This window comes from Otolemur garnettii, unplaced genomic scaffold (assembly GCF_000181295.1).
Source record: "Otolemur garnettii isolate 467f Iridium unplaced genomic scaffold, OtoGar3 scaffold00092, whole genome shotgun sequence".
Taxonomy (NCBI): Eukaryota; Metazoa; Chordata; class Mammalia; order Primates; family Galagidae; genus Otolemur; species Otolemur garnettii.
The window spans coordinates 7,340,751-7,365,634 of NW_003852487.1; the positions used below are offsets into that span (position 1 = coordinate 7,340,751).

General features: G+C 47.2%; 1 protein-coding gene across 1 annotated transcript in view; it reads right to left on the minus strand.

The window, feature by feature from the left end:
- CACNA1C (calcium voltage-gated channel subunit alpha1 C) overlaps nt 1–11,077 on the minus strand; it is a 559,438-nt gene extending 548,361 nt beyond the window's left edge. Inside the window, exons 1-2 of the mRNA XM_023516536.1 lie at nt 10,755–11,077; nt 6,654–6,759 (exon numbers count right to left, since the gene is read on the minus strand). Of these exons, the coding sequence (XP_023372304.1) occupies nt 6,654–6,759; nt 10,755–11,047 (399 nt within the window). The 5' untranslated portion in view covers nt 11,048–11,077. The remainder of the gene's footprint in view (nt 1–6,653; nt 6,760–10,754) is intronic.
- Nucleotides 11,078–24,884: the final 13,807 nt, after the last annotated feature.

The window sequence follows — 24,884 nt, forward strand, 5'->3', positions numbered from 1 at the left end:
GAAACCCAAACTCACACTGCTATTCACTTCTCAGAATATAGGGGTATGGCATGGGTGGGGGCAAGACTCAGGCTCAGCTCAGAACTTGTGGTGGTCCAAATGTAAGCCCCTAAAGGAACTGTCTTCTGCCCAGCACTGCCTAAGAACAGAGGAGACCTCAACCTCATAGTGCCTCATACAATCCCTGAGGGGACCGGCATAAGACACAGAAAGCATGTGGGGGGGAGTGCAGAGTCTCCCAGATCACCACTCAGAATTCTGCCTTTAGGGCTCTCCTTTTGTTATTAGAGGGTCTCTGTTCCTCTCCCTGTGTGATCAAAAAACAAGGGGGAGGCATAGGTGCACACATACACTAATATCACTAGACTGGCACAGGGTGGCCAGCAAACACACCTCCGTCTCTTCTCCCAGCCTTCAGAGGCAAGCACTAGGACTAGGTGCCATGGATCCTGACTTAGCTCCACGGAGTGGGCGAAAGACAGGAGCCCATCAGCCTCTGGTTTTGAGTTCTAAAGGACACATTTTCCTGTGCTGGGCACTGTCCTTTGCATTTTACACATGTTAACCCTCTTAATCCTCTCACCCAGGTGAGGGGGCCACTCTGGCCTGTCACAGCCCCTGAGAAAAGCCCAGCCCAAAGATGGCTTCCTTTCCAGCCACTTCCCCCTCCTCTCCTGGCCCTTCAAGCCTGGCTCTTACTCCAAAAAATACACAGCACTGTTCTTTGCACAAGGTCAAATGCCAAATATATTCTCTTCGTATTCCAACTCAAGCCAAGTCTTTGTGGACTTTGGGGTTTGCAGAGAACTGGGAGTTTTCCACACACAATGAGTCTGTGCTGCTTGCAGAGGTGTTCAACAGACAGCACAGGATTCACTTACTGGGGAGCAGCTCCCGGCAGACCGTGGCTGTACTATAAATGACGTACCACATAGTAGGAGGCATTGCCAATAACAGGACTCTGAATATAAAGAAGCAAAAAGTTCAGGTATCATTATGCTTCACCAGCAGGAGGAAAAGATAAGAAAGATGATGGATCTGGGTGCAAAAGTGTATGTTAGCTGGGGCATAAAACAAACGGGCTTTTATTTAAATAATGAGAGAAAGATCTTAAAAACAAAACTCTATTCTGGGTTACTTTCCATCTTTTGAAAAGAGAAGAAAGCAGAGTGTTAGAAACATAAATGGGGATTAAATTGAGCAGGTGGGAGAAAGGCAAGGGCCCACAGGAGAACGGAGGGGAGCGGGTGGATCTGCAGCACAATCTGAGAGCGGGAGCGAGCGCAGATGTGAACCCCGCCAGTGTGTGTGGAAAGAAGAATCCTGCCTAATTCTGGGACTGTGTGAGTGCACTTTGCTAAACAGCTCGTTCTTGAACCCAACCCAGTGGGAAAGCTCTCGCAGTTGCTGCAGTTGCTGTGTGTTGTCTTTCTGCTTGGATGCTCCAGGGAGCTTGTTGGGAGACAGAGTGGACTGCAGGGGGAGCTGAGGTGGGTTGAGCCACACACTGGTGACCACTCCAGGTCGCTGTTCTCAGGGAGCAGTCCATGGCCACCTGGATCAGAACTGCCAGGGGTGTGTGCTGGAACTGCAGACTCCCGGGCCCACTCCAGACACACAGAATCAGAATCTCTGGGGGAAGGGCCGGGGAGCATGCATTTTAACTGGCTCTCTCATATGGGTCTCACACCACAGAGCTTTGAGAGCCCCTGCTGCAGCCACAGCATCATCTCTCCTTTGCTTTTTTCCAAGGGAAGACTCTAAGGAATAGCAAGTCCATGTTTTTATTTATTTATTTATTATTTTTATTATTATTTTTTTTTGAGACAGCCTTACTCTGTCACCCGGGATAGAGTGCTATGGCATCATAGCTCACAGCAACCTCAAACTCCTAGCCTCAAGAGATCTTCCGGCCTCAGCCTACTGAGTAGCTGGGACTATAGGTGCCTGTCTCAATGCCTGGCTTTTTTCTATTTTTAGTAGAGGTGGGGTATCACTCTTGCTCAGGCTGGTCTCAGACTTCTGAGCTCAGGCAATATACTAGTCTCAGCTTCCCAGAGTGCTAGGGTTACAGATGTGAGCCACCATACCCAGCCTCCTATTTTATTAAAAATAAAATGTTATGAAACTAATGGGGGAATTCTCAAGCTTCATTTTAGAGAAGCCAATTCTGGTGTGACAAAGGAAATGTTTCGGGCACTGAACTTCAGCAAGTCATTGTTGCACACTATCATTTGAAGGCTTAAGCTCAGCTCCTCTCATACTCAGGCCAACCTGCTTGTCATCAACCTGAGGTTCCATAAAGGCACACTTTTGGACTACCCTCTTTTATAGGTTTTTAAACTCTCTGTTCCTTAGTGAAGACTCTGTGCGCTTCCACCTCTCAGGCCAGCCCTCCTCCTCTACCCTCTCCTGGGTATGGCCCTGGCCTTCCCCTCCTTTCTGGCTCTGCCCTGTTGCAGGGGTTCTGGTCTTCTCTGTTTATCTTCCTGTTACCCCCAAGCTCCATTCTCAGCATGAACCATCTCCCAGGCTCCAGACCTCTGTTGGCTACCTGTTGGACATCTCCATCCACATGTTCCATGGGCTCCTCACTTAACAATTCCTAATTGTCCAAATCATTCCCTGTCTCTTAAATGTGACTTTTCTCTTAAAGTCCTGGCTAAAGGCACCTGGTTCCCCATATCACCATCCTGAGAGCCAGCTCTGTCCTTCATCCCCAATATCCAACAGGCCATAAGGCCAGGCAAGCTTACCTCCTAAACCACCACCCTGCTCTGGCCCTATTATCACTAGCATGCAGACTTTAGCAAGTTTCTTTAGTTCGTTACAGTTGGGGCCTCCACCTGAGCCACCATCTTCCTCCTGAGGCAAGAGAACACTCCTACTCTCAATGCCTCTGGCCCTCCTCATCCCCTGCAGTTGTGTCCAGCTGTGCGCATGGGCCAGCAAGCCCTATCACCTGGCTCTTCTCACTCCCTCAAAACCAGACTCCTTCCTCTGGTCAGGAAGAGAGTGACTGCAGGGCCTGTGCACATGTGCATATCTTAGCCTGAAACATCTATATGGGCCTGGAAATCACCTCTTACAGGAAGATGCAACTCAAGTAAGTCATCCTATGTGAAACCTGCTGTTATTCCCTTCCCACCAGCAAAATGAATCAGGCTGACACCCTGACCCCTCATGAGACCTTTCACTATTCGCAACATCTGTTCACATGTTTCTCTTCCCTATTCATTATGGGGTTTGCTTCTTGAAGTGTCCCCAACACAGTGCCTGGCTCTAAGTGTAGACGTTGGCCAGATGACTGAACAAGTATGTCTTATACATACCAGTGGAAGGATGGACAAGAGACGGAGTGGAGGGAAGATCCAGGAAGGGCATGACCGTAAAAGTCCAGGCAAAAGGCTGGGGGGCCTGGGTTAGGGTGACAAGGATGACAACAACGACAACAGTAACAACAATAATATCCAGCAAGAATAAGACCCAACATTTAGCCTCTACTATGACATTCTTCTAAGAGCTTTATGCATTTTAATTCATTTAATCTTCACAGCAACTCTATGAGGTAGACACTGTCACTATTTTAATTTCCATTTTATAGATGAAAAACAAAGGCAGAGAAGGTTTAAACAAACAACTTAGAGCACAGAAAGGAAGCTAAATGTGATATAGTGCAATTAAAATCTCCAGAACTAGAGGTCTGCTCAGATGGGCATGGAGAGGGGAAGATGTCAGAGGTAACTCTGTGTGATGGCACGGCCAGCCACACCATCCACCTAGACATGCCATTAACCCAGTCAAGGGCACAGGGAACAGTATTCCCTGGGATTTGTTTTGTTTCCTCTTAGGGGACAGGGTTGTATGGTGGGAGAGAGGGTGATTTCTATTTGGGGCTTGTTTGAAGCATCTGCAAGGCATCCTGGCTCATATAACCATGTGCCCAGACCATGCTTGGCACTGCACCATCTGTTCTACTCTTCCCTAGCACCCCCGATATAATATCACCTCTATTTTCAGGCCCTGGAACTGAGGTTCAGAAAGACCCAATAACTTCAGGTTAAAACTCAGACTTCCAAAGTGACAAAGCCAAGATTCAAACTCAGGTCTGTCCAACTCAAATTTTGCTCTATCCAAGAGGCCTGTAGTTCCCAAATCTGATTAATCATTAATCAATTCTTATGAGAAATTTTTTTAAATGCATATTTCTCATGTCCCCAAACTACTAAATCTGAACCAGATCTACCAAGGTGCAGGGCTCAGCATGGTTTAAGTTCTGCAGGTGGCTGCAATGATAGGCAGGTGGGAGGTGCCGCTGCACAGGCCTCTCTAATGCAGGAAATACTGGTCCAGACCTTCAGAAAGAGCTTAGAGCTGCCAATGAGCTCACCAGGAGGGAGAGTACAGAAAAAGAATGTCAAGAGGACCCAGAATAGAAATCTGGTAAAAATTCCTATAGAAGCAAAAAGAGAAGCTAGAAGCAGCAAAGGGTGATAATATTTCAGAAAGGGAGCATTTAACCACATAGGAAGCTGCAGGGAACCCCAAAGGAGAACGCCCAAATCTGACCACTCATGTCGTTATCTCCATGGAGCAGATTAAGAATCTCATCTGTCAGCTGAGGTGAGCTTTTGTTTATCTGGATCTTGAGGATTTTTCTAACACCACTGACTACCACCATTCAGTTGGTGGCATCACGGCCCCAGGCAAGGTATGACACTGTGGATGCAGAGAATGGGAGTTGGATCTGCAGCTCTACTGAAGTTTCATCACATATTATAAAATTCACTCCCTGTAAGTACACGATTCAGTGATTTTTAGAGAAATTTCACAGTTGTGCCACCACCACCACCACCACCTAGTTTTAGAACACCTCCATCACTCTGTGGTCTGATTTTTAAAAATCCCTGTCCCTCCTACATCATCAGGACCTAGCAGCCCCACTCCAGCTCCAGGGTGAGCCCACAGTGACTTCTGTGCTCTCTCACCAGCCCCTCTGACTCCAGGAGGTACAGGGCTGACAGGTCACGGCCAGCCCAAGGCTTCCCTCTGGATCTGCTGCTCCTCCTCCTGGAGACGATGGGTTGAGGGGGCTATTGTGTGGCCATCCTTGGGGCCGACGTCAAACAAACTCCTCTGCCCACTTTTGCTACTGTTTGGGCCTAGGGTAGCCCAAAGCTTCACTGGCTTAGGAACAAGACATGGATTCCGTTTGCAGCCAGAACCCCCTTTCAAAAGGAGCAGACTTAGTGCTAAGCTGCAGGGAGACAGGGAAGACTATAGTAGAGGGAGGTGCACACACAGGGAAGAAACAGGACTAATGGGAAGAGGTCCTGCTTTGCAGAGAAGTTTTTCTGTGTATTTATTCTGATATGGTAAACATTTCTTGCCCGTTAAGGAGACAAAGTCACACCTCAGATGGCCTCATGGTCTGCAGCTAATACTCTACCCACTGACTACATCATTGCTTGGTGCTCACATCCCAGCTTCTGAAACTTTTGGACCTTGTCCCCAACATGCAGCCAGCCCCAAGCCATAAGACACAGTAGCCTTGCCTGTACTGGACACCTTACCTGCTATAGATCTAAATAAATAGCTAAGTATAAAACTGGGAAAATGGCAGAGAAGTTTAAAATGTACATCAGATTTATTTGCTGAAAGGGCCAGAGGAAATGTCAAAGGTTACAAAACACAAGAACTACCCCGTGATAGCATCAGCAGAGAAGGAGAATCCCATAATCACACAGTCTCATATTGCGAAGCATAGGAAGGTCTGACGATGGGGGGAAATGGTGGGTTTGGTGACCAGATATGTTTTGTGGAATCACGTGAAAAGCAATGGTGTCTCTACAATGGAGGGGGACAGAGCGATGGGATTTTCCTCCATGCCTGTAGCAGAGGCATCCCAGAGTGCCCCGATTTTGCCAGCTGCATTCCAGAACTCTTTTCCTCACATGCCCAGACGGAGCAGAGGCCTTTGTAATGACTTCACACTCAGCCAAAAGTAAATACACTCTCCACTTTTTCCATGGACAAATTCTAACCCCAAATTGCCAGCATTGGCCTCTCAACAATCCAAATGGAAAGCCGCCTTTCCCAAGAAAATAAAGCCTTTTTAACTCAATAATATAGCTTGGCTACAAAAGCAAACTTTCCTCAAAGCTTCCTAGAAATTATTTATTGTGCAGTGACACTACAGATCAGCTGAGCAAACCTGACCAATGGAACAAAGGCATTTCAAATAAATACAAAAAAAAAAAAAAAAAAAGATCCAAGAATAAATGCCTGCTCCAGCAAACACCTGTACTCGAAACTCAGGCTGCACATTTTGTAACACTCACAGGATCTGCTATTCAAAACACACACACCCACACAACCACACGCACATGCGTGCACACACACACACACATACACATACACACCCGGAACGCACCACCACCTAATTGGAATATTCTTTTGGAAAACAGGATGATAAGACAGGTGCTGATCTGAATAAAGAGCAAAACAGCACTCAGGATCTGAGCTCTGCAGGGCTGCTGTACATGCCAAACACACATCTCACTGCTCTTCCACATTCCAACTTGAATCCACGTGATTCAAGCCCAGTTCTCCATCGAATAGGAAAAGCAGAGGCTCAAGGATGGTGGACTTACCAGGTTGGAATTGGTGGCGTTGGAATCATCTTCTGGAAAGGGAATATAGATCGCTAAGGCCACACAATTGGCAAAAATAGTCAGTAAAATAATTATTTCAAATGGTCTGAGGAAGAGAGTTAAGGAAGTTAATGACACAGAAAGCACAAGTGAAACAAATATATATCTATGTACTTTTTAAAAACGAATCAAAGATTCATAAGAATTTTGTTTAAACAACACATTCCAAGCCCCTTGTATTCTGAAAAGAAACATATGCCTTTTTAAGTGCTCCTCGTGGGTCCCTGCCAAAATTTTCCCTAATATGTCAAAAGCAGTGGAGGCCAGTCGCGTGCCAGAGTAAACACAGATTTCTAAAACTTTTTTCCCTTTCTTTTATTTATTTAGATTGCATTTGACTTCATTCTCCCTTATGTGTGTTAGGGTTGCTTCTAAAGAGCAGTGCCTGCCCCAGGCACCCCATTTCCCCATGGCAACCCATGCCCACCCAGGAAGGGAGAGAGGGTAGAACAGGATCTAAGACAGGGCCACTGTTTGTGTTTCTCATTGAAATTTGAAGGTTTTATTTTTAATCTTTTGAAGTAAAATTAAGAATTTTTTTTCTTTTCCCTCATTCTCCGACAGCTTCCAGAGACCCCAAAGCCTGGCTGGGAAGCTCAGGACCCCCAAGAGCGTGGCAGGATGTTTGCTGTGTATCTATAGAAGGGCAGCCATCTCCCCTGCAGGCTCAACGTCGTGTGGGCATGTAGCCCCTGTGGTCTGTGGAAGCCCTGCCGTCAGCAGGCAAGGCTGACATTCCAGGTCCTCTCCACTTTTCCATTGCTATGTGCGGGGCTCTAGGAGGCCAGCCCAAGGCTTACTCCCCAGCAGCAGGGCATACTGAGGTTCCATGCTCTGATTTCTCCATCAAAACATCAGGGCAGGATACACTCTCATGAGAAAAATGAGCTAATGTGATAATACTTCTTCCAACAAGGCCCACCCCACACTCCCAACCGAAGGCCAAAAAGGGAAACCATCACAGAGACAGCCCACTCCTACCCACTGCACTGCCCAGTTCCCAGCCTGGAGAAGGAGAGGGGGAGGAAAAGGAGGAAGGATGGAAGAAATTCCTGGGTGAAGGAATGAACTTAACTCTCTCAGGGAAATCCATATTCCCAAAGTTAATGAATTCTGAGGTAGAATGAGACTTTAGAGATTATCTAGTCCAATGTTCTGAGGCCCAGAGAGCCCAGGAAACTTTCCCAAAGTCCCACAGCAGATGAATGACCAGCCAGGACTAGAACCCAGGTTTCCTGATCTTCAAGTCCAACATCCACTCCCTGCCATAGACGGCCTCCTGGCTCGTGTTCATTGGCATCCCACAGTTGCAGAACTGAGAGGGTGTGTAGAGATAATCTTAAGCAGTGGACCTTCCTCAGCCCTGTGGGTAGCCCTGAGGATCCATGTACCCAGCAGGGCTCACACAGGGGTCATTTCCTATGTTTCCCTCCATTTCAACAATGGTGACCCATCCATCCTCCCAACTTCACAGGTATGGAAAGTAAGACCACCTGCCCAAGGTCCCAAGTGCAAACAGCAGAGCCAGGACCACAAACCAGACCAACTGACTGGTCGCCTACATCTTTCACCTTGTGCTGGGCAAGAAGCCAGCAATGAAGATAGGAGGTTGACACTGACACTGGGGACAGTGACAGCAAGGCCAAAAGCTAACGTCTGCTGACAGCTTCAGGTTCTGTTCTCATTCCTCTACACAATACCCTCTCTCCACTATCTAAATCAGGAAATTGAGGCACAGAACAGTCAGATGTTAACCCATCCAAGGTCACACAGCCAGTGATAGGATGGGATCCAAACCCAGGCAGTCTGGCTCTGCAGTCTGAGTTTTTAAGGACTTTTCTACACTGATCTACTCTAGAGCAACCTGGAAGCATTTGTAGGGACTGCTTCTTTTGACCCTCCCGCTGTATCACCTCTTGTCTCCCAATCCCTTCAACTTGCTTAGGAGAGTGACATTCAGCCCAGAGGCTGGTGCTTTATGCTCTCTGCAGCAGGACAAGGGCACAAGAAGCCAACTGAGCCGGACCCCACACATATCGCTCCTCAGATGTCTTCTCGCTGCCTCCACCAGAGCAGTGTGGCTGCTAAGCTCAGGGTGTTTCTCCTGCTATCAGCTCCCCTCCTCCCATTCAGACTATCCATCCTTCATCTTATGCTAAAGTACCGGGCTAATGCCGGAGGAGATAAAGTGTAAAGAAACCACTCAGGCAGATAAGAAAAGCCATCAGTTGACAAGCAGAGGACCCAGGTAAGCCCTGGAAGCACTCTGCATCACCCTGGGAGGCCCAGATCGATTTTTAAGCTGCCTTCTCTTCTTAACTACAGCATCACATTCTACTTTGTCAAGAAAAACTGACTGCTAGTAACCAGTCTATCTCCATAGCTGCCCAGCCACCCTTCCTAAGCAATCTGGGAATGCCACCTAACACACACTGCAGGGCTGGGTCTATTCCCGCTCCTCCAGGAAAAAAAGCACATCCCCTAGGAGGAGTAGCCACAGCACTCAGGGAGTGGGTGCTCAGGCCCAGATCCAGGTCCTGCTGTATCCCCTGAACACCCACCCTAGTACTTACCTAGTTCTACCCTAGTTCTCCCTGGAACTACAGGCACAAGGGGTATGGAAAGTGCACGGATTCAAGGTTCAGGGGAATCTGAATTTGAAATCAGCTCTGTCAACTGCCATCTGTGCAATTTAGGACAAGTTCTTTGACTTCTCTGGGCCTCACAGCCCTCTCTCTGGGGGTGCCTGACCAGCAGGGTCCCCCAGGTCTCCCTCTCCCCAACTCTGATGTGAACAGTTATGCACACAGCCTGATGGGACTGAGCCAAGCTGAGCCTCTCTCCCAGTCACTCAGGGATCAAAACCACACTTGAACGCTCAGGACAGACTGGCCAGATGGCAGCCGCCACTTGTTTTGAATTGCATTCTGTTAAAGTTACTTTTGAGTTGAGGGACTCAAATGTTTCTAGAACTAGTATTTCTTGCTAAAAGGAAACTCAACTAGTACCTAAGACTTTTTAAATCTTTCCATATAAACTAATTAATGAAACCTAACACACCTATCTGAACCTAGAGAGGTATGAATTTTACAGCAAAGACGCTCAGAGTGCCAGGTTTCTAGTCCTATCTGTTACTGACCATGTCACCCCGGAGAGCCTCTCCCATGGGGCTCAATTTCATCACTGATAAAAGTTGGGGTGGGTCTGCAGATCTTTAAAGTCCTTTACAATCTCTACAAACCCATGATTCCTAAGATGCTAAGGACCTTGCAGTTCCACAGTGAGAGAGCCCAACCTCTCAAAGCCACTTTTTCTGAAGGACCCATTCGCTGGTTTCTTCTTTTTATTTTCTTTTTTTTTTTTCTTGTTCCATTTTTTTAAAGACAGGGTGTCACTCTGCCACCCAGGCTGGAGAGTGCAGTAGCTCAGCTTCAGCTCACTATTGCTGAACTCCTGGGTTCAAATGAGCCTCCCAAAGTGCTGGGATAACAGGTGTGAGCCACCATACTAGGCCTGGAGGGTTTTCAAAAGGGCCTGACAATCCCAGTTATCTACAGTCTGTTAAAACTCTCCAAGTGATTCTAATTTGCTGCCAAGACTGAGAGCCACTATTCCTATGCCCTTGAGCCAAGAGCCAGGGTCCTTGATGGCTGCTCAGTTACATCTCCTAGGCTCCTTCACCTATGAAACTATCCTAGTGCCACGACACAGGAGGGAAAGAAGGTTACGAAGTAGCACATAATGACAATTAACCCTACACGAATCCCTGCAAGCTCAGCTATGTGAGGTAAATTTCATAATTTCTGAGGCTTCCTGCTTATTATATGGGGGCAGAAAGGGCAGCTTGTTATACAAGCAGATTTCTGGGCCCTGTCCTATCCCCACAGATTCTGAGTCATCCAGTCTAGGGCAGGGCCTAGCACTCTACATTTCACAACATCCCACTGATACAGGTGTTTATGGCTCAGCACCACTGACACAACCTCAGAGGGCCGGCCCCAGGATGAAGGCCCCAGAAGCATCCTGCTTCACCCAGAGCACAAAGGATATTTCCACTCCACGATGCTGATGCACGCCCTCCGGATGGGGTTCTTCAGGGTCAGGCAGAGCAGGGCCCGGGGCGGGCGTGTGGCCGTCGTGCTGCCCTGCTTCTTGGGCTTCCCGTACTGCTGCCGCTTCCGCTGCGTAGAGCTGATTGTGCTGATGGTGGCGTTGCCAGCACTGCCCATCAGCTTGGCCTGCCGGGCCGCATCAATGGCCGCCTGCCAGGACAGGGCGGCCCCCGGGGTGGGGATGTGCTCGGGGGCCAGCCCTGCAGCCGCGTTGGCATTCATGTTGGCATGAGCAGGGCGTGGGCTCCCATAGTTGGAACCTGAAGCCAGAGAGGAAAACGGACAATAGTTACTAGAGAGGAAATGGGTGCACCTGTGACCACAGACTCAAACATTTTTTAAAAAGCCTATTTCTAAGAGTAGAACGTGAACGTTTTAAAACAATAACTGAGAAAATGACATGAAGGCTGTGTTGACCAGTTGGATGCAAGTATTTCGGATTACATGTGAAAACCCCACACTGTACTCCAGAAGTGCATCAATGTACATAGTTACCATTCAATAAAAAAAAAAAAAGCCTATTTCAAGCTATTGGAGGAGGTGGTGAGGTGGCACACGGAAACATCAGTGTGGGATGGTAAGAAAGCCAGGAAGGCTGTTCTGGTCCTGGCTTAGCAGGATGACCCTGGACATGTCACTCCCCTCTAGGCTCATCACCTCATCTTAGGCAGACAAGGTCTGTACAATACAGCAGGTATGGACCTCAGCAGCATGGTGCTGGAGAGAGGAGGATGCAGAAAAAGATAGACACGATGCATTCTCTGTGAATTAAGACGTAAAGGAAAGGATATTCATTAAGTAGAACAGAATGGTTATTTAAGGAATGGGGAGAGGGAAGATAGGGGGATAAGGGGCAATCAAATGAGTAAGTGAATAGAAGAGGTCATTTGCTGTATGAATCAATGATGTTAAGGGTACAATGAACTGAAGAGTATGATTCACTTAACTCTCTGTATCTGGGTTCCAAAAAACAAAAATAGACATAATAAAATGAGGCGGTGGGATCAAAGTAAGGCCATATCCAGCTACCTCAAGCCCATCTAGATAGGAAGTGTTGGCTGGATAGGTGGGGTAGGGGAGTTAGGACAGTTTTAAATCATGGCAGCAAATACTTTGACACCTGACATCCCTTTCACTGAGAATGAAAATTTAGGCTTCCTCCTCTTGAAATGAGGTTGGCTTTTGGCGTCTGTTTTGACCAATAATGTATAGCAGAACTGACACTCTATGACTTTCAAAACTAGGCCAAAAAAAAAACAAAAGTTGTATTGAGCTAACTGGTGTGATGGTCACTCTGGAGGCCACGAGCCACCACATAAGGCAGCCTGACAGCCCTGAGGCCACCGTGCTGTAAGGAAGCCCAGACTAGCCTGCATGGAGAGACAATGAGGCAACAGAGATTCTGGGCAGCCCCCAGCCATGCCAGTCCCCACCTGACTGCCCCAAATCAGGAGGTTCCTGAATTCTTGACCCTCCAAAATTGAAAGTGAGAAAAAAAGGTATTTGCTGTTGTGGGCCACTTGGTCTTGGGATGATTCGTTAACACGGAATTTGAGATCTGCCAAAGGAACTGTGTGCAGCAGGGTCTGATGGAGTACTAGGAGCAGGATGCTCTCCAAAATGAAGGGATGACCTGAGCAGGGACAGCAGCACTGCTCTGCTTTCAAGGCAACAAAGCTCTGAGACTGTCCCCAAGACACCACACACGTTTGGCAGACACTCTTCAGTCCATGAAGCTGGGCGCCTCACCCTGGAATCCAAAACACTTGCCAAGGGATCAGCTCAGCTCCAGCCCAAACTTGAATCTCCCAGAACAGACCCATGACCTTGAGATGGTACTGCTAGTCAACAAGCCAAGTGCAGAAGTCTCAGAGAGTGGGGTGCTACTGTGAGCCATGAGACTGGCATCAGATGCCACTCCAGTTGCCTGGAAAACTGCTGCCAGACCAGTGGCACGTGCATAACTTCCAAGCCTGCCCATAATAATCTTCCCTGGCATTCCAGGGACACCACAGGGCCCAGAGCAAACTTCCTTGTGGTCCCCTTCCCTCTCTCTCTGCAGCTCACCAGCATACAGATGAGCACTGGGCACCTTGCCCAAACTCCTCCCTGCTGTCTTGGGCTGATCCTTCTATGCTTGATAACTTTGCTCCCAATGTGACCTGCTTTCTAGAATCCATCACTCTCACCTTTTACCCCACCCCCACAGGAATCTGTTGAGAGCACATGGCCCCCACTTAGCCAGCCAAGACCTTTCCCCTGGAAAGAGTCTGCTCCAGAGTCAGACCTCCAGCAACCTCACCAGATTCCCCTCTAGCCATGCCTGAAGTTAGCTTACCCTGAACCACACACAGGTGAGCCACACGTAAGTTAAGACAGGTGTAGCCTCTGGGGCTGGGATGATCCACTAGGGATATGCTGCAAGGCTCAGCTGAGCCCCCTCTTCTGCAAGTCATCTTCCCCACCCACTGTGATGACAAAGTTACTTAGGTAACTTAGCTTGAGCTAACCTGAATTGGGGCTAGGTCCTTTGCAACCACAAAGGCCTAATAGGCTTGCTCTGTGTCCAAAGCTTATACCTGGGTGGGCTGTCACTTTTGCCAGATTCCTAAGTCTATCTATGTCCTTTCCATCATACTAGTGACAGTAAGTTTCAACTTTTATGCCAATTGGTTGATAACACTGTCCAAAATGTTGTACTTAAATGATTCTGAGACTTCTCTGAGCACTGAGCACTACAGGAAAGCCTATCATGATAGAATGGCAGTGCCTACCACGGACACCAAGGGTAGGAAACAGTATCACACAGGCTACATGTGCACCACCCCAGATGATCCCAGATGAGCATTCCAGGTCTTCTTTAGGCGCAGCTGGTCAGCTGCCTTCTTGTCCATAACAGCTGCGCCCTGCACTACTGCCATCTGGTCCCTGTGGCATGATAGCCACGTCTCCCTCCCCGGGGCCTGGAATATTGCCTCTTTGCTCTACAAAATTCATGGCCATATTCTCAACAGGATGCTGACTCTCAACTCACCATATATTCCTTTCACCCGGGCCCTCCTCCCTGCACTCCCAGGGGCGAAATACATTCACTAGAACATCAGATTCGTGAACAATCTGGCAATTTCCACAACAAGAAGCTTCATCTCCCATAGAGCTTATTCCTGTCCCCCACCCCACACACTCTGACCATGTGGATCTGAAGCATAAAGCAAGGAAGATCCCAATAAGGCTGCAGGACCTTAACCGTTCTTGTAAGACCCAGAGGAAAAAATGAAGCAGTTTAAACTGTTTTGAATAACCAGCAAGCGTGAGTATCTCCATTTCACACATAAGGAAACAAAAGAACGTATGACTCATTAAAGGTCACAAAGTGAGACAATGGAAGATTTCTGCAGCAAGCACGGGACTCCGAGTTAACTGCTAGACTACACTCCCGCCTCCTCCGATGGCGCTCACACACACTTCACATGCATACACACGTGTGTGCTCACATTCACGATGACGAACAAAGCTCGTGCTACTGTTTCTTGTGTGTGTGCTACTGGGTTTTTATGCACCTTGAGATGGAAGGAGGGCTGCATTTTGCCCAAGAACATCCTTTATTTTTAATACGATCATCGTGTGACAGCATCCACTACACTAGCAGCCCCTGTGGTGACCCTTAGGGCACCTCTGGGGTGAATAGAGTGGAGGGTGTCCCTGTTTCTCTTTGCACATGGGAATGACTGAGAGCAAGTCCTCATCTCCTGTCTTATTTGGGTCACCAGAGAAGGCTGGAACTCTAATTTTGCTCTGTTCAGTCTGTGGTATATAATTTTTCCTTCCTAGATCCTCAGTTTGGCAATGACAAAATTTAATAGACTCTATTTTAGTTCGTAGACCGACTTCTTTTCCCTCACATACATAACAGCAGCCTTGTCACCCCATGGTCAGCCATCCCAGACTGCGATTCCCTGCTCATTACAAGCCCCCACACCTGTCACTTCCCCTAAGCTTACTGTCTCCAGACCCACCAACCATTACCCTTAGTCCCCTTCTCATATAGGCTGCCAGGTCCCCAAAACAAGAAGTCTTGGGAGTTAGGACTTGGTAAGAGGACAGGAAGCACCAGGCCAGAGAACACACCATTGCCAGGAAGGCTGTGTGCAGGGTGCAGTCCGTGCACCTGAGCATGAGACAGGCTTGCAATGAGCGGAATGGCAGCTGCCTACAAAGGGCCAAGGGATCGTTCTGCAAACCACGTCTTAGTAGGCTGACTTTTGAGCTCCCTCCCAACTCCATGGGAGACCTTATTTATATTGTGAACCGTTCCCAGAGCACAAGGACCTCTCTGGAGCACACCATCTGGAGAAAGCTCATATGAATAGACCCGTGGGGAAAAATGAAATGTCAACCTCTCCCTAGCTAGAGGACAAGAAAACAACCTTCAGTATTTTAGTCCTGGCAGCTCCAAGCATCAGTACAGCCCTGTGGCCTGAGTAAAGGCCCTGCCACAGGAAACCAGAGCCACACATGGGCGAGACAGTGTGCCTCTTGGGGGTGGCCTCCAGGTGAGCTGTACTGCAAGGCCCAGATGAGCCTCCCTTTCACCAAGTCAGTTTCTCCACCCACTGTGATGGTTCCCCACCCAGACCTAAAGTTCTAAGAGTATCTCCAGGTTGCCCACAACAAGGTGGCACAACTACCCCAAAAGCCCAGGAATGGAAAACCTCCATTTCTGGCTCAATGTTTTTGAATCCAGAGTAGTGCCATGAAGGCAGGGCAGGCAGCATTGTGTCCCTGATGGCTTTTGTTAACACAAAATAACCACCCGATGCAAAGAGACCAATTTTCAAATTATAAAGCTGATTCAAAGCTCTGTCTCCTGGCTGCCAGCTGAAAAGATGCCACCATTTAAGTCTGCTCTGGCTCTGCCCAACCGGGCTATTTCCATGGATGCTCTCACTCCTGAACGAACCCAGAGCAGCCACTTAGCAGATCCAGCCACACAAAAGCAGGTAGGTACCACAACAGGGATCTCATCCCTGGATATGAGAAAATGACTCGCCTCCTTCTGCACACAGGTGAGACCACTTCTCAGATGCACCAGAATGAAGCCAAAGCCCCGGCACAGACTGGTCAGCTCCATGCCACTCTGGTGAGGAATCTGAGTCTGAGTCAGCAGACAGTGGCTTTGGCTTCCTTGGTGTCCCCTGTGAGTAAGAGTTGGAGCTGGGGATGTGGAAGGTGCTCAGAGGGGAAAACAATTAATTTTTCCTTCTTTGATCCATCTCCATCCATCCACCAAATCTGGGGCCACATCCCAGGAAATGCTGAACGCATCTATTTGAGGATGACTTTATTGATAACAACGAGATGATGCCACTGAGGGTGGACCACAGCGGTACCGCAGAAGGAATCCTGGAATACAGTCATCCACGCCAAAGAACAGGCTGATTGTCGAGCCGTCAGGCCCTTCCTTCCATTTGCTGCTCAGATGTGGGAGAGGAGAAGTTCTAAGCAAGATTTCCATATGCCAGGCCACCACCCTAGCCCAGGCAACACTCATTTCTTGCCCAGAAATGCTGCACCAGCCCCTGACATTTCCCTCATCTCCATTCTTGCTCATCCCTAAGCCAATCCCCAAGCAGCAACTAAAGTGACCTTTTAGAATTGGGACTCATAAATCAGGCCCTGGCATTTCCCATGTTAAATCCCTTAAAAATCCACTCCTTGCCATGGCTGATGAAGCCTGCACAGGCTGGCCTGGGCCTACCTCTCTGAGCTCCTCCTGTGGCCCAGTACCGCACACTCCTGACATGCTGGCCTCATTTCCTGCCTCTCACGGGCTTAGTCCTCCTCTGCCACAGTGCCTTTGCATGTACTTAGAATGGTCTTCCCTCTGCTCTTTGTTTAGTGATTGCTTCTGACACTTGAGGTTTAGGTTTAAACTATCCCTTCTTAAAATCTCTAATCCAAATAGGCAGAACTCACTTTAGCTGCCAGCATTCTCCCCATCTCCCTGCCTCTATACCACCCTTGTATAAAGAAGCCCAAACCACTGGCACCATAGAGACCCCTAGTCAGCCAAGTGTGTAGGGAAAGGTCTGCCTCAACAGCACAGGTCTTCTTCTTTAGCCTTGGTACCTTCTGCCATGGACAAAGACAGGTCACGCCTAAGGGAAAGCCTTTGTACACAAAGAGACATTCAGACTGATTTAGAGAGAGCAAAAAGCAGTAGTTCACACCCAGAAAGGAGAGAGCTGTAAATGAATTTCCTCTCAAAGTCCTGACCACCCAGCCATCTCTGCAGTACAAAGAAAACACTTTCTTTCAGGCCAACGCATCACCCAAGATCTTTGCAGAGACCCATTTGGCTCCCACTGTCATCTCACTATAGTGACAAGGGGCCCTACATTCTCTTTAAGAGCATAGCAGCCAACCTGAAACAGAAACCACACTTTCTCTGCCCATTAAAGGGCAAATGACTAGAAAACAGGAGCCATTAATCTTCCCTATCTATTACGTTGCAAAGATAGTTGGAAAATGCAGACAGGGAGGACACTGCCTCATGGTTGTGGGAGATAATCCGAAGCCCCGTCCATCACAAGCCCAGCGGTGCTCATCCACAGAAGAGCACAAGTGGCTTAGGACCTGTGGCAGGTGGGAGACTGGTGGACTGCCTAGATCAACAGCTCTTCCAACCTCCTTCTACCGTACACCCCCAGGTTACAGAGACTAGAGAGCTAATAACAACAATCCCCAAACCCTCTTGTAGCTACCATTCCTGATATAACTTTGGGATTGGCTGATCAAGAACAAAATCGAAGCAAAGTCAGGAGAGGAGGGTATCTATTTTGCTGGTATTGAGCTGGGAAGGCCTTGCCAATGGCTTCCTGATCCCTGGATCATGGGTGGGGTGATCCTGCAGCCTGCCCTTGGCACAGAGCATTCCACATGTCCCAGATTCCTAACTTGACCAGAGTCACAGTTCCCTGGCTGGCCAGTTTTTGCTGTTGCTCTGGGAATCATTCCTGCAGCCCTAGCTGTAAGTCCATTACTTTATAAGCCCTTAAATTCCTATATTAAATATCTTCCCCTCATGGCTATTGCAGCTTCTATGATAAGCCTGAACCCAGATTGAGACACACCAGTCTAGACCAACACTGTCCAATGCAACTTACCCAGTGATGGAAGTTGCCTATAATTCTGGGCTTTCCAACATGGTAAGTCACCAGCCTTGTGTGGCTGCAGAAGACTTGAAAAGGAACTAGTACAATGAAGGAAGTACATTTCCCATCCTACTTAATTTTTAGTTAATGTGCATTTAAATAGTGACTAGAGGACATCCACACTGGACAACATGGTCCATATAAGAGGAAGTTCTCACAAGAAGAGCACGGTGAGGAGGGAAGAAGGTGTGAAAAGCAGGAACAAGTACTAACAGAGCATGTGACTCTAAATTGTGAAAAAAAAATTAAAAAAAAAAGCAATCAAGAACTGATTCAGATTTTGATAGGTAGGTGGATTTTCTGACCAGAAATTAACTACCCTGGGTAAAGAGATATATTTTCAAAGCATCAGAGACCCTAAGAGCCAACAAACAATGTGGAAATTCAAAATCCTTTTTCAGTATCTAAGACTCTTGACAAATGAATGAGAAATTAATTTCTCCTCAATACACAGACAGAGAAGCTGACATTGCCCCCCAGCCTAAGTGAAAGAGACCCCCAGGACATCCCGGCCAAGACAAGAACCTTCTCACCAGGTTTCCTAAACGTGTCGCCCAGGTTCCTTTTTCCTCTTACCTGAACTACATTCACACTATTTTCTGCAGCATTCTCTTAGTCTCGCCACCTTCCTCTTCCCTCACTCTGCTACAGACAGTTCAGGGGAGACATGACACTCAGAACAGACCACAGTTTTAAATCTGGACTAAAATGACAGTGAAGGACCAAGGACATCTGTGGCTTTCTCCCCAACTCAATCAATTGGTTGCTCCCCTGCATAAAACCATCTCTTTTCCATTCTACATTTCACCCTCCTCTGGGGATGGGGCAAAGGTGAGAGGAGGCAGAGAATCTGGAACACTTCAGGGGCCCAAGCCAACTGGAAAAGTGGAAAAGCTACCAGCACTCGTACCTTCTCTGATCCAGCAAATCCTCATCTCCGTCCTTTGTAGGGCAGCTAGTTGAAAGGAAAGAGAGGAAAGAATCCTACCTAGCAGGGAACCCCACCAGAAGCAAACCATCTGCAGATGACCAAAAGGCCAGCATTACCTTGGCTAGAGGACGCTCGTCATAATGCTGGTAGTACTCAAGGGTTCTCATAGAGAAAGTATAAGGAAGAAAACCAACTAAAAGATACACACAGCTAAACTCTAACCTTCAACCAAAAATAATACATTATGATAATAAAATACTAATTCCCCTTTCTTCCAGTCATAGAGAGAGAAATCTCAACCTCTTGCTATGTGAACTAAGGCACCTATCACTACCTGGTGATGACAAACCCAAATTACAGGCCCTAGTTGAGGATTAATTCAAGTTTATTGAAGGTCAGCACTTCAGCTTTTTAAGTGTGATGGCAGAGTAACCTTAAAGGTGAAAAATGGATCTGGCCCTGACTAAAGGCAGATACCCAGCTTGCAAAATGAGTCCTTCCAGTTGCTGACATCTGGGAGCAGGCAGGGATGCAGACAGCGGCAAGAGTGCCATAGACACCTGGCACCCAACATGACCCCTGGCTCAGAATGCCTGAGATGGGTTAAACTCTGATGCTTAGGTCCTTCTCTTATTCTCCAAAGGATTCATAAACTCCTTGAGAAAAGGAATCAGTTTTACGGCCTCAGGAATCCTGGTAAAGGCTGGACATGGTGGCTCACGCCCATAATCCTAACACTTTGGGAAGCTGAGGCAGAAGGATTGCTTGAGGTCAGGAGTTCAAGACCAGCCTGGGCAAAACAGCAAGATCTCATCTCTATAAAATATAGGAAAGTTAGCTATGTACAGTGGCATCACACCTGTAATCTCAGCTACTTGGGAGGCTGAGGCAGGAAGATCACTTGAGCCCAGGAGTTTGAGGTTGTAGTAAGCGATGGTCATGTTATTGTCCTCATGCCCAAAGAAGGGAGAGAGGGAGAGAGAAAGGGAGAGAGGGAGGGAGGAGAAATCCTAGGACAGTGGTTGTTAGCAGTTGCTCAAAACACATTTGTCATGTGGAAGTTCTTTACGGAACTTGTTTTTGGCCTTCAAAGGTTTCTGTGCAGAAGGTTTTAGTGCAGATGATGCTATTTGATTATTTTAACTGAGTACATTTACCATATGTTAAATGCATCTGTCTCTTATTGTATGTTAAATGAATATTTGTTTCTCTTTCCCACCAGAAGGAAGGTCCCAAGAAACAGGACCCCTGTCTGCTGTGCTCAGCGCTGTGTGCTCCAGAGCCCAGAGCAGCCTGGAGTGCGGTATGTGCACAGGGAACATTTGTTGAATGAATGCATGAATGACTCAGCATGTAATTGTCCCAAGACCTTTTCCCCACAATATTAATTACTTAGACTCCTGTCCTGTGATACAGGCTGTTTTGCTGCTTTGACCCACTTTGCAGGTAAGAAAGCAGAGACAGAGAGAGAGTGCCCCTTTCCTGGTCACCAGAACTAGAACATGGGAGGTGGTGCAACCTTGCAAGGACAGTGGCCCCAGTTTCTCTCCTGCCACCACCTGAGAGATCAGGGTGACAGAAAGGCTCCTTTGGCTAACACTCACCCTGCACGTTCACGGGTGCCCACTGACATGTACAGGGCACCCTTGGGGACGGGGACCAGCAGTGACTGTTCTAACCCTACTGCGTGTCCACAAGTTGAGTGGGTGGGATGGTACAGCGGCCCCAGCAGCAGAGGAGCACCCGTGCTCCTGGGGCTTAGCACTTATGGACCCACAGACCCAGACACCTGGGCAGGGAAGGGTGTTTCTGTTGCATCCATAGCTGCCCAGCCCACCCAGGACAGGGACACTAGGTCCTGAATCCTAAAGTTCCTCTTTCACTTTGCCAGAGGAAGCATAATCTGACACACTCTGCTGGGAAGGCAATTTAGCACTCTGTAATGAGAGTCGTTAAGTAATCCCAAACTTCAACTCTCTTTCTCAGAAGCTATCCTAAAGGATTAATCTAAGACTCCAACAAAGCAATGTGCCTGGGTATTCCCTACAGTGTGAATTATACTAATACCAAGTTGGAGATAACCTAACAGCCCACCAATGGGTTACTGTGTAGATAAATCAGTGCATATCCATGTGATAGAATCTTAGGAAGCCATAAAAATTACATTTTGAAAAATATTAAATACTATAGGAAAATAATATTTTTTCACAGCATAATACTGAACAAGGGTCTGAAATAAACACAATAGGACCCCAATTTTATTTATAAAAGTTTCTTATGTAAGTAGAAGGAAACACTTAAAAATCTCACTCGTGGTTACTTTCCAGTGGTAATACTTATTTGCAGAGAGGCAGTACACCCCAACACTTAGGGGCACAGCCCTGCAGACCAGGAGACCGGATCCAGTTTTGTCTCTGCCACTTACAAGCCATGTAATGTGAACAGTCACATAATTCTCTCTGAGCCTGTGTTTCCTCACGCATAAAGCAGAGACGTAACAGCGCCCACCTCATAGGCTCATTGTGATGCTCAAATGAGTTAACAAATATAACGCTCTCAGCATAGTGCCCAAGAATAAGAACCTTATAAGTACCAAGTATTTTTTGTTATTGGTATATTCCAAATGCTATACAATAAGTGATTCTTTGGTAATCAGAAAGGACAAAAATTATGGTTTGGGTTTTGTTGTTAAGTATACTTCCCAAATGACTATGGCCAAACCAGTGCCAGATTCTTGTCTAGCTGCCAACAGTCTCACTCTGGAAAAGGCACACGGTCCCCACCTGGCTAAAGGCTGCCCACCTTCCTAGCCTGCCGGAAGCCTCTTCCTCCTAATCCCCAGCACCATAGGAAACTCAAGCAGTGCCCACAGCCGCAGAGAATGAAGTCTAAGAAAACTCAGCACACTCAGCCATTGCTGTCTCCAACCTAAGCTCACATTTCCAACTGTGGCACTCTGCAGACAGAAGCATCTAGGTTTAGGGTACTTGCTCCTTTACATCTTGTTTAAAAATAATTCCACTTCATATCCACTGGCCTGCACAAAGTAGGAACAGGGCTGAGCACCAGTGGTGGATGACACCATAGCTCTGAGTCAGATCTGAGGTCCAAGCCCAGGCCTGAGATGTGCCGTCCACGTAGCCACATGCCGGTGGAGGAGTCAGAGCAGAACTAGACATCAGAGAGGGTGAGTGGCCTTCCCCAGCGGCACAGCCAGGTGGAATCCGAACCCAGGCCTCCAACTCTGAGACCATCTCCTGCACCACAGCAACAGCACCCAGTACCAAGAGATGTACGGTGTGTGGAGAACAATGCCTCACTTTACTCATCTGTGAAATAGAGATACATTCCTCGCAGAACAACCATAAAGATGAAATAAGATGATGTCTATGAAAGTACTACCCAAGTATAATGTATTATTTAATAAGAATCACTCCACAGATACCCACACAGAAAGCCTCAGGGCACCAAAAAAGAATACCTCAATTCAACGAAGTAAAATAAAACATGAAAGCTGTTTTATTTTTAAAAAATCTTTTTTCCCAGAACACATCTTCCATGTTAAACAATTGCCTCTTTAAAATGGCTACACTCCATACACAAATATTAATGGTATCAGTTTGTGAAAAAGTGAATCTATCTAGAGAATTCCAGAGAGCTGTGAAAATGGCACTCCATTTTCCAAGGATATTCTATTAGTGAAAGGCTCTTAAATTCTCCCATTATCAGGGCAATAGCACTGTATTGGGGCGGGGGGTCAGCCACTTATTTACACGCTAAAAACGTGACATGCTCAAATACACCTACACACAGCCTATTTGTTCTACTGCTGGATGTGCCTAATTCTCATTAAAGCAGGACTAAAGAAATAGCATTAGCTTATTCCTGTACACTCATAGGCCATTTAATAATGATGCTTTGTAGAAAGTATAATGCTTCTTTCATTTAAAAAAGTCAAAGCCATTTATCTCATTATCCTCACAAAACCTCTCCAGACAGCAGGCAGACAAGAAGATGGAAGGCAAAGGAAAAATATGCAAGTCTCCCCTGAGGCTGCGGCTCCTTGGTAAATATTAAGCTTCATATAGCTATAAAGTTATCCTGACTCCTTCCCAAGTTTGGTGGGGAAAGAACTAGGCCAGAAGTGAAGAAATCTGATTCCAGACCCAGCTCCATCACCTACTTGCTCTGTACTCAGGCCAACCACGTTCCTTCTTTGGTTCTCAGTTTCTTCTTTAGACTGAGGAGCTCAAGCAAACCCTGGAAGGGGTCTTTCTAGCTCAGATACTCAGGTTCCAGAACTCTTGGGTCCAGGCATCTCACCGCTCTGCCCAACTCTAAGAAAATTCAGAAACGTTCCTCTCCAAGCAGCCTAAACCCCACCAACTCCTCCATGCCTGGATCTCCCTCCCAGGGCTTCAAAGGCAGGGGCTGGGCTCTCACAGGGAGAGACGGCCTGAGAGAGCACTCGGCCACCCCAGTGCTGCTTCCAGTTTGCCTGTGTTTGGGGGGCAAGCTCAACCTACAGGTCACTCAGCTAAGGAAGGTCAGCACAGGGAACACCAGGGCCAGAGAGGGCACCGCACACACATTAGGAAGGCTATTATCAAAAATCAGAAAGTAACAAGCGCTGGAATAGATGTGCAGAAATTGGAACCTTCGTGCGTTGCTGGCTGGGAATGTAAAATGGTGTAGCCACTATGGGAAACGGAACGCGAGCTCCTCAAAAAGTTTAACATAGAATTACCACATGATCCAGCAATTCCACCTGCAGATATATGCCCAAAAGAATGGAAGGCAGGAACTTGAACAGATATATATATATTTTTTGAGACAAAGTGTCATTCTGTCACCCAGGCTAGAGTGCCACAGCCTCAGCCTAGTTCATAGCAATCTCAAACTCCTGGGTTCAAGCAATCCTCCTGCCTCAGCCTCCTCAGTAGCTTCCTCGCAACCTCCCCAGTAGAACAGGTGCCCACCACAACACCTGGCTAATTTTTCTACTTTTAGTAGAGACAGGGTCTTGCTCTTGCTCAGACTGGTCTCTTGAACAGATAATTGTACACTCATGTTGATAGCAGCATTATTCACAACAGACAAAAGATGGAAAGAACCCAAGTGTCCATTAATGGATCAATGGGTGAACAAATGTGGTATGTCCACACAACGGAATTGTGTTCAGAAAGGAACGAAATGGAGCTACCTACTACATGGATGAGCCTTGAAGATATTATGCGAAGTGAAATAAGCTAGACACAAAAAGACAAATACTGCATGATTCCAATTACATGAGATACCTAGAACAGACTTAGAGACAGAAAGTAGAAGAGACGTTGCCAGAACCTGGGAGAAGGGGGAAATGAGGAGTTAACAGGTATGATGAAATGATGAAAAAGTTCTTGAATGATGAAAAAGTTCTAGAGATGGATGGTGGTAATGGTCACACAACATGATGGATATATTCAATGCCACTAAGTTGTACACTTAAAAGTGGTTGAAATGGCAAACTTTATGATATATATATTTAAAGTATATATGTATATATTTTAATCATAATTGTTTAATTTTTTTTAAGCTAAACAGGTCTGAATGTCAGACTCAGAGCACTTGAAGGAACATCCCAAAAGAAAGAAGATCTGGGAAGAGAGGTCTGTCTTTCCCAGGAAAAGGGAGCCAGAAGGTGAAGCTATTTGGAAGCTGTCCCTCAGGAAGGGGATGGGGCGGTGAATCAGGTCAGTCCAGAGGGGAGACAGGTGGCAGGACAGGTCTCTGCCCTATACAAGTGCTCCTGTAGGGCCCTCAGCACATGACACAGGCCCAGGGAAGGATGCAAAGAATTCTAGTCATAAATTGTTTTCAAATATCAAATAAATCACACATGCACATGCACAAACATGCCTTCACAATTGAGTAA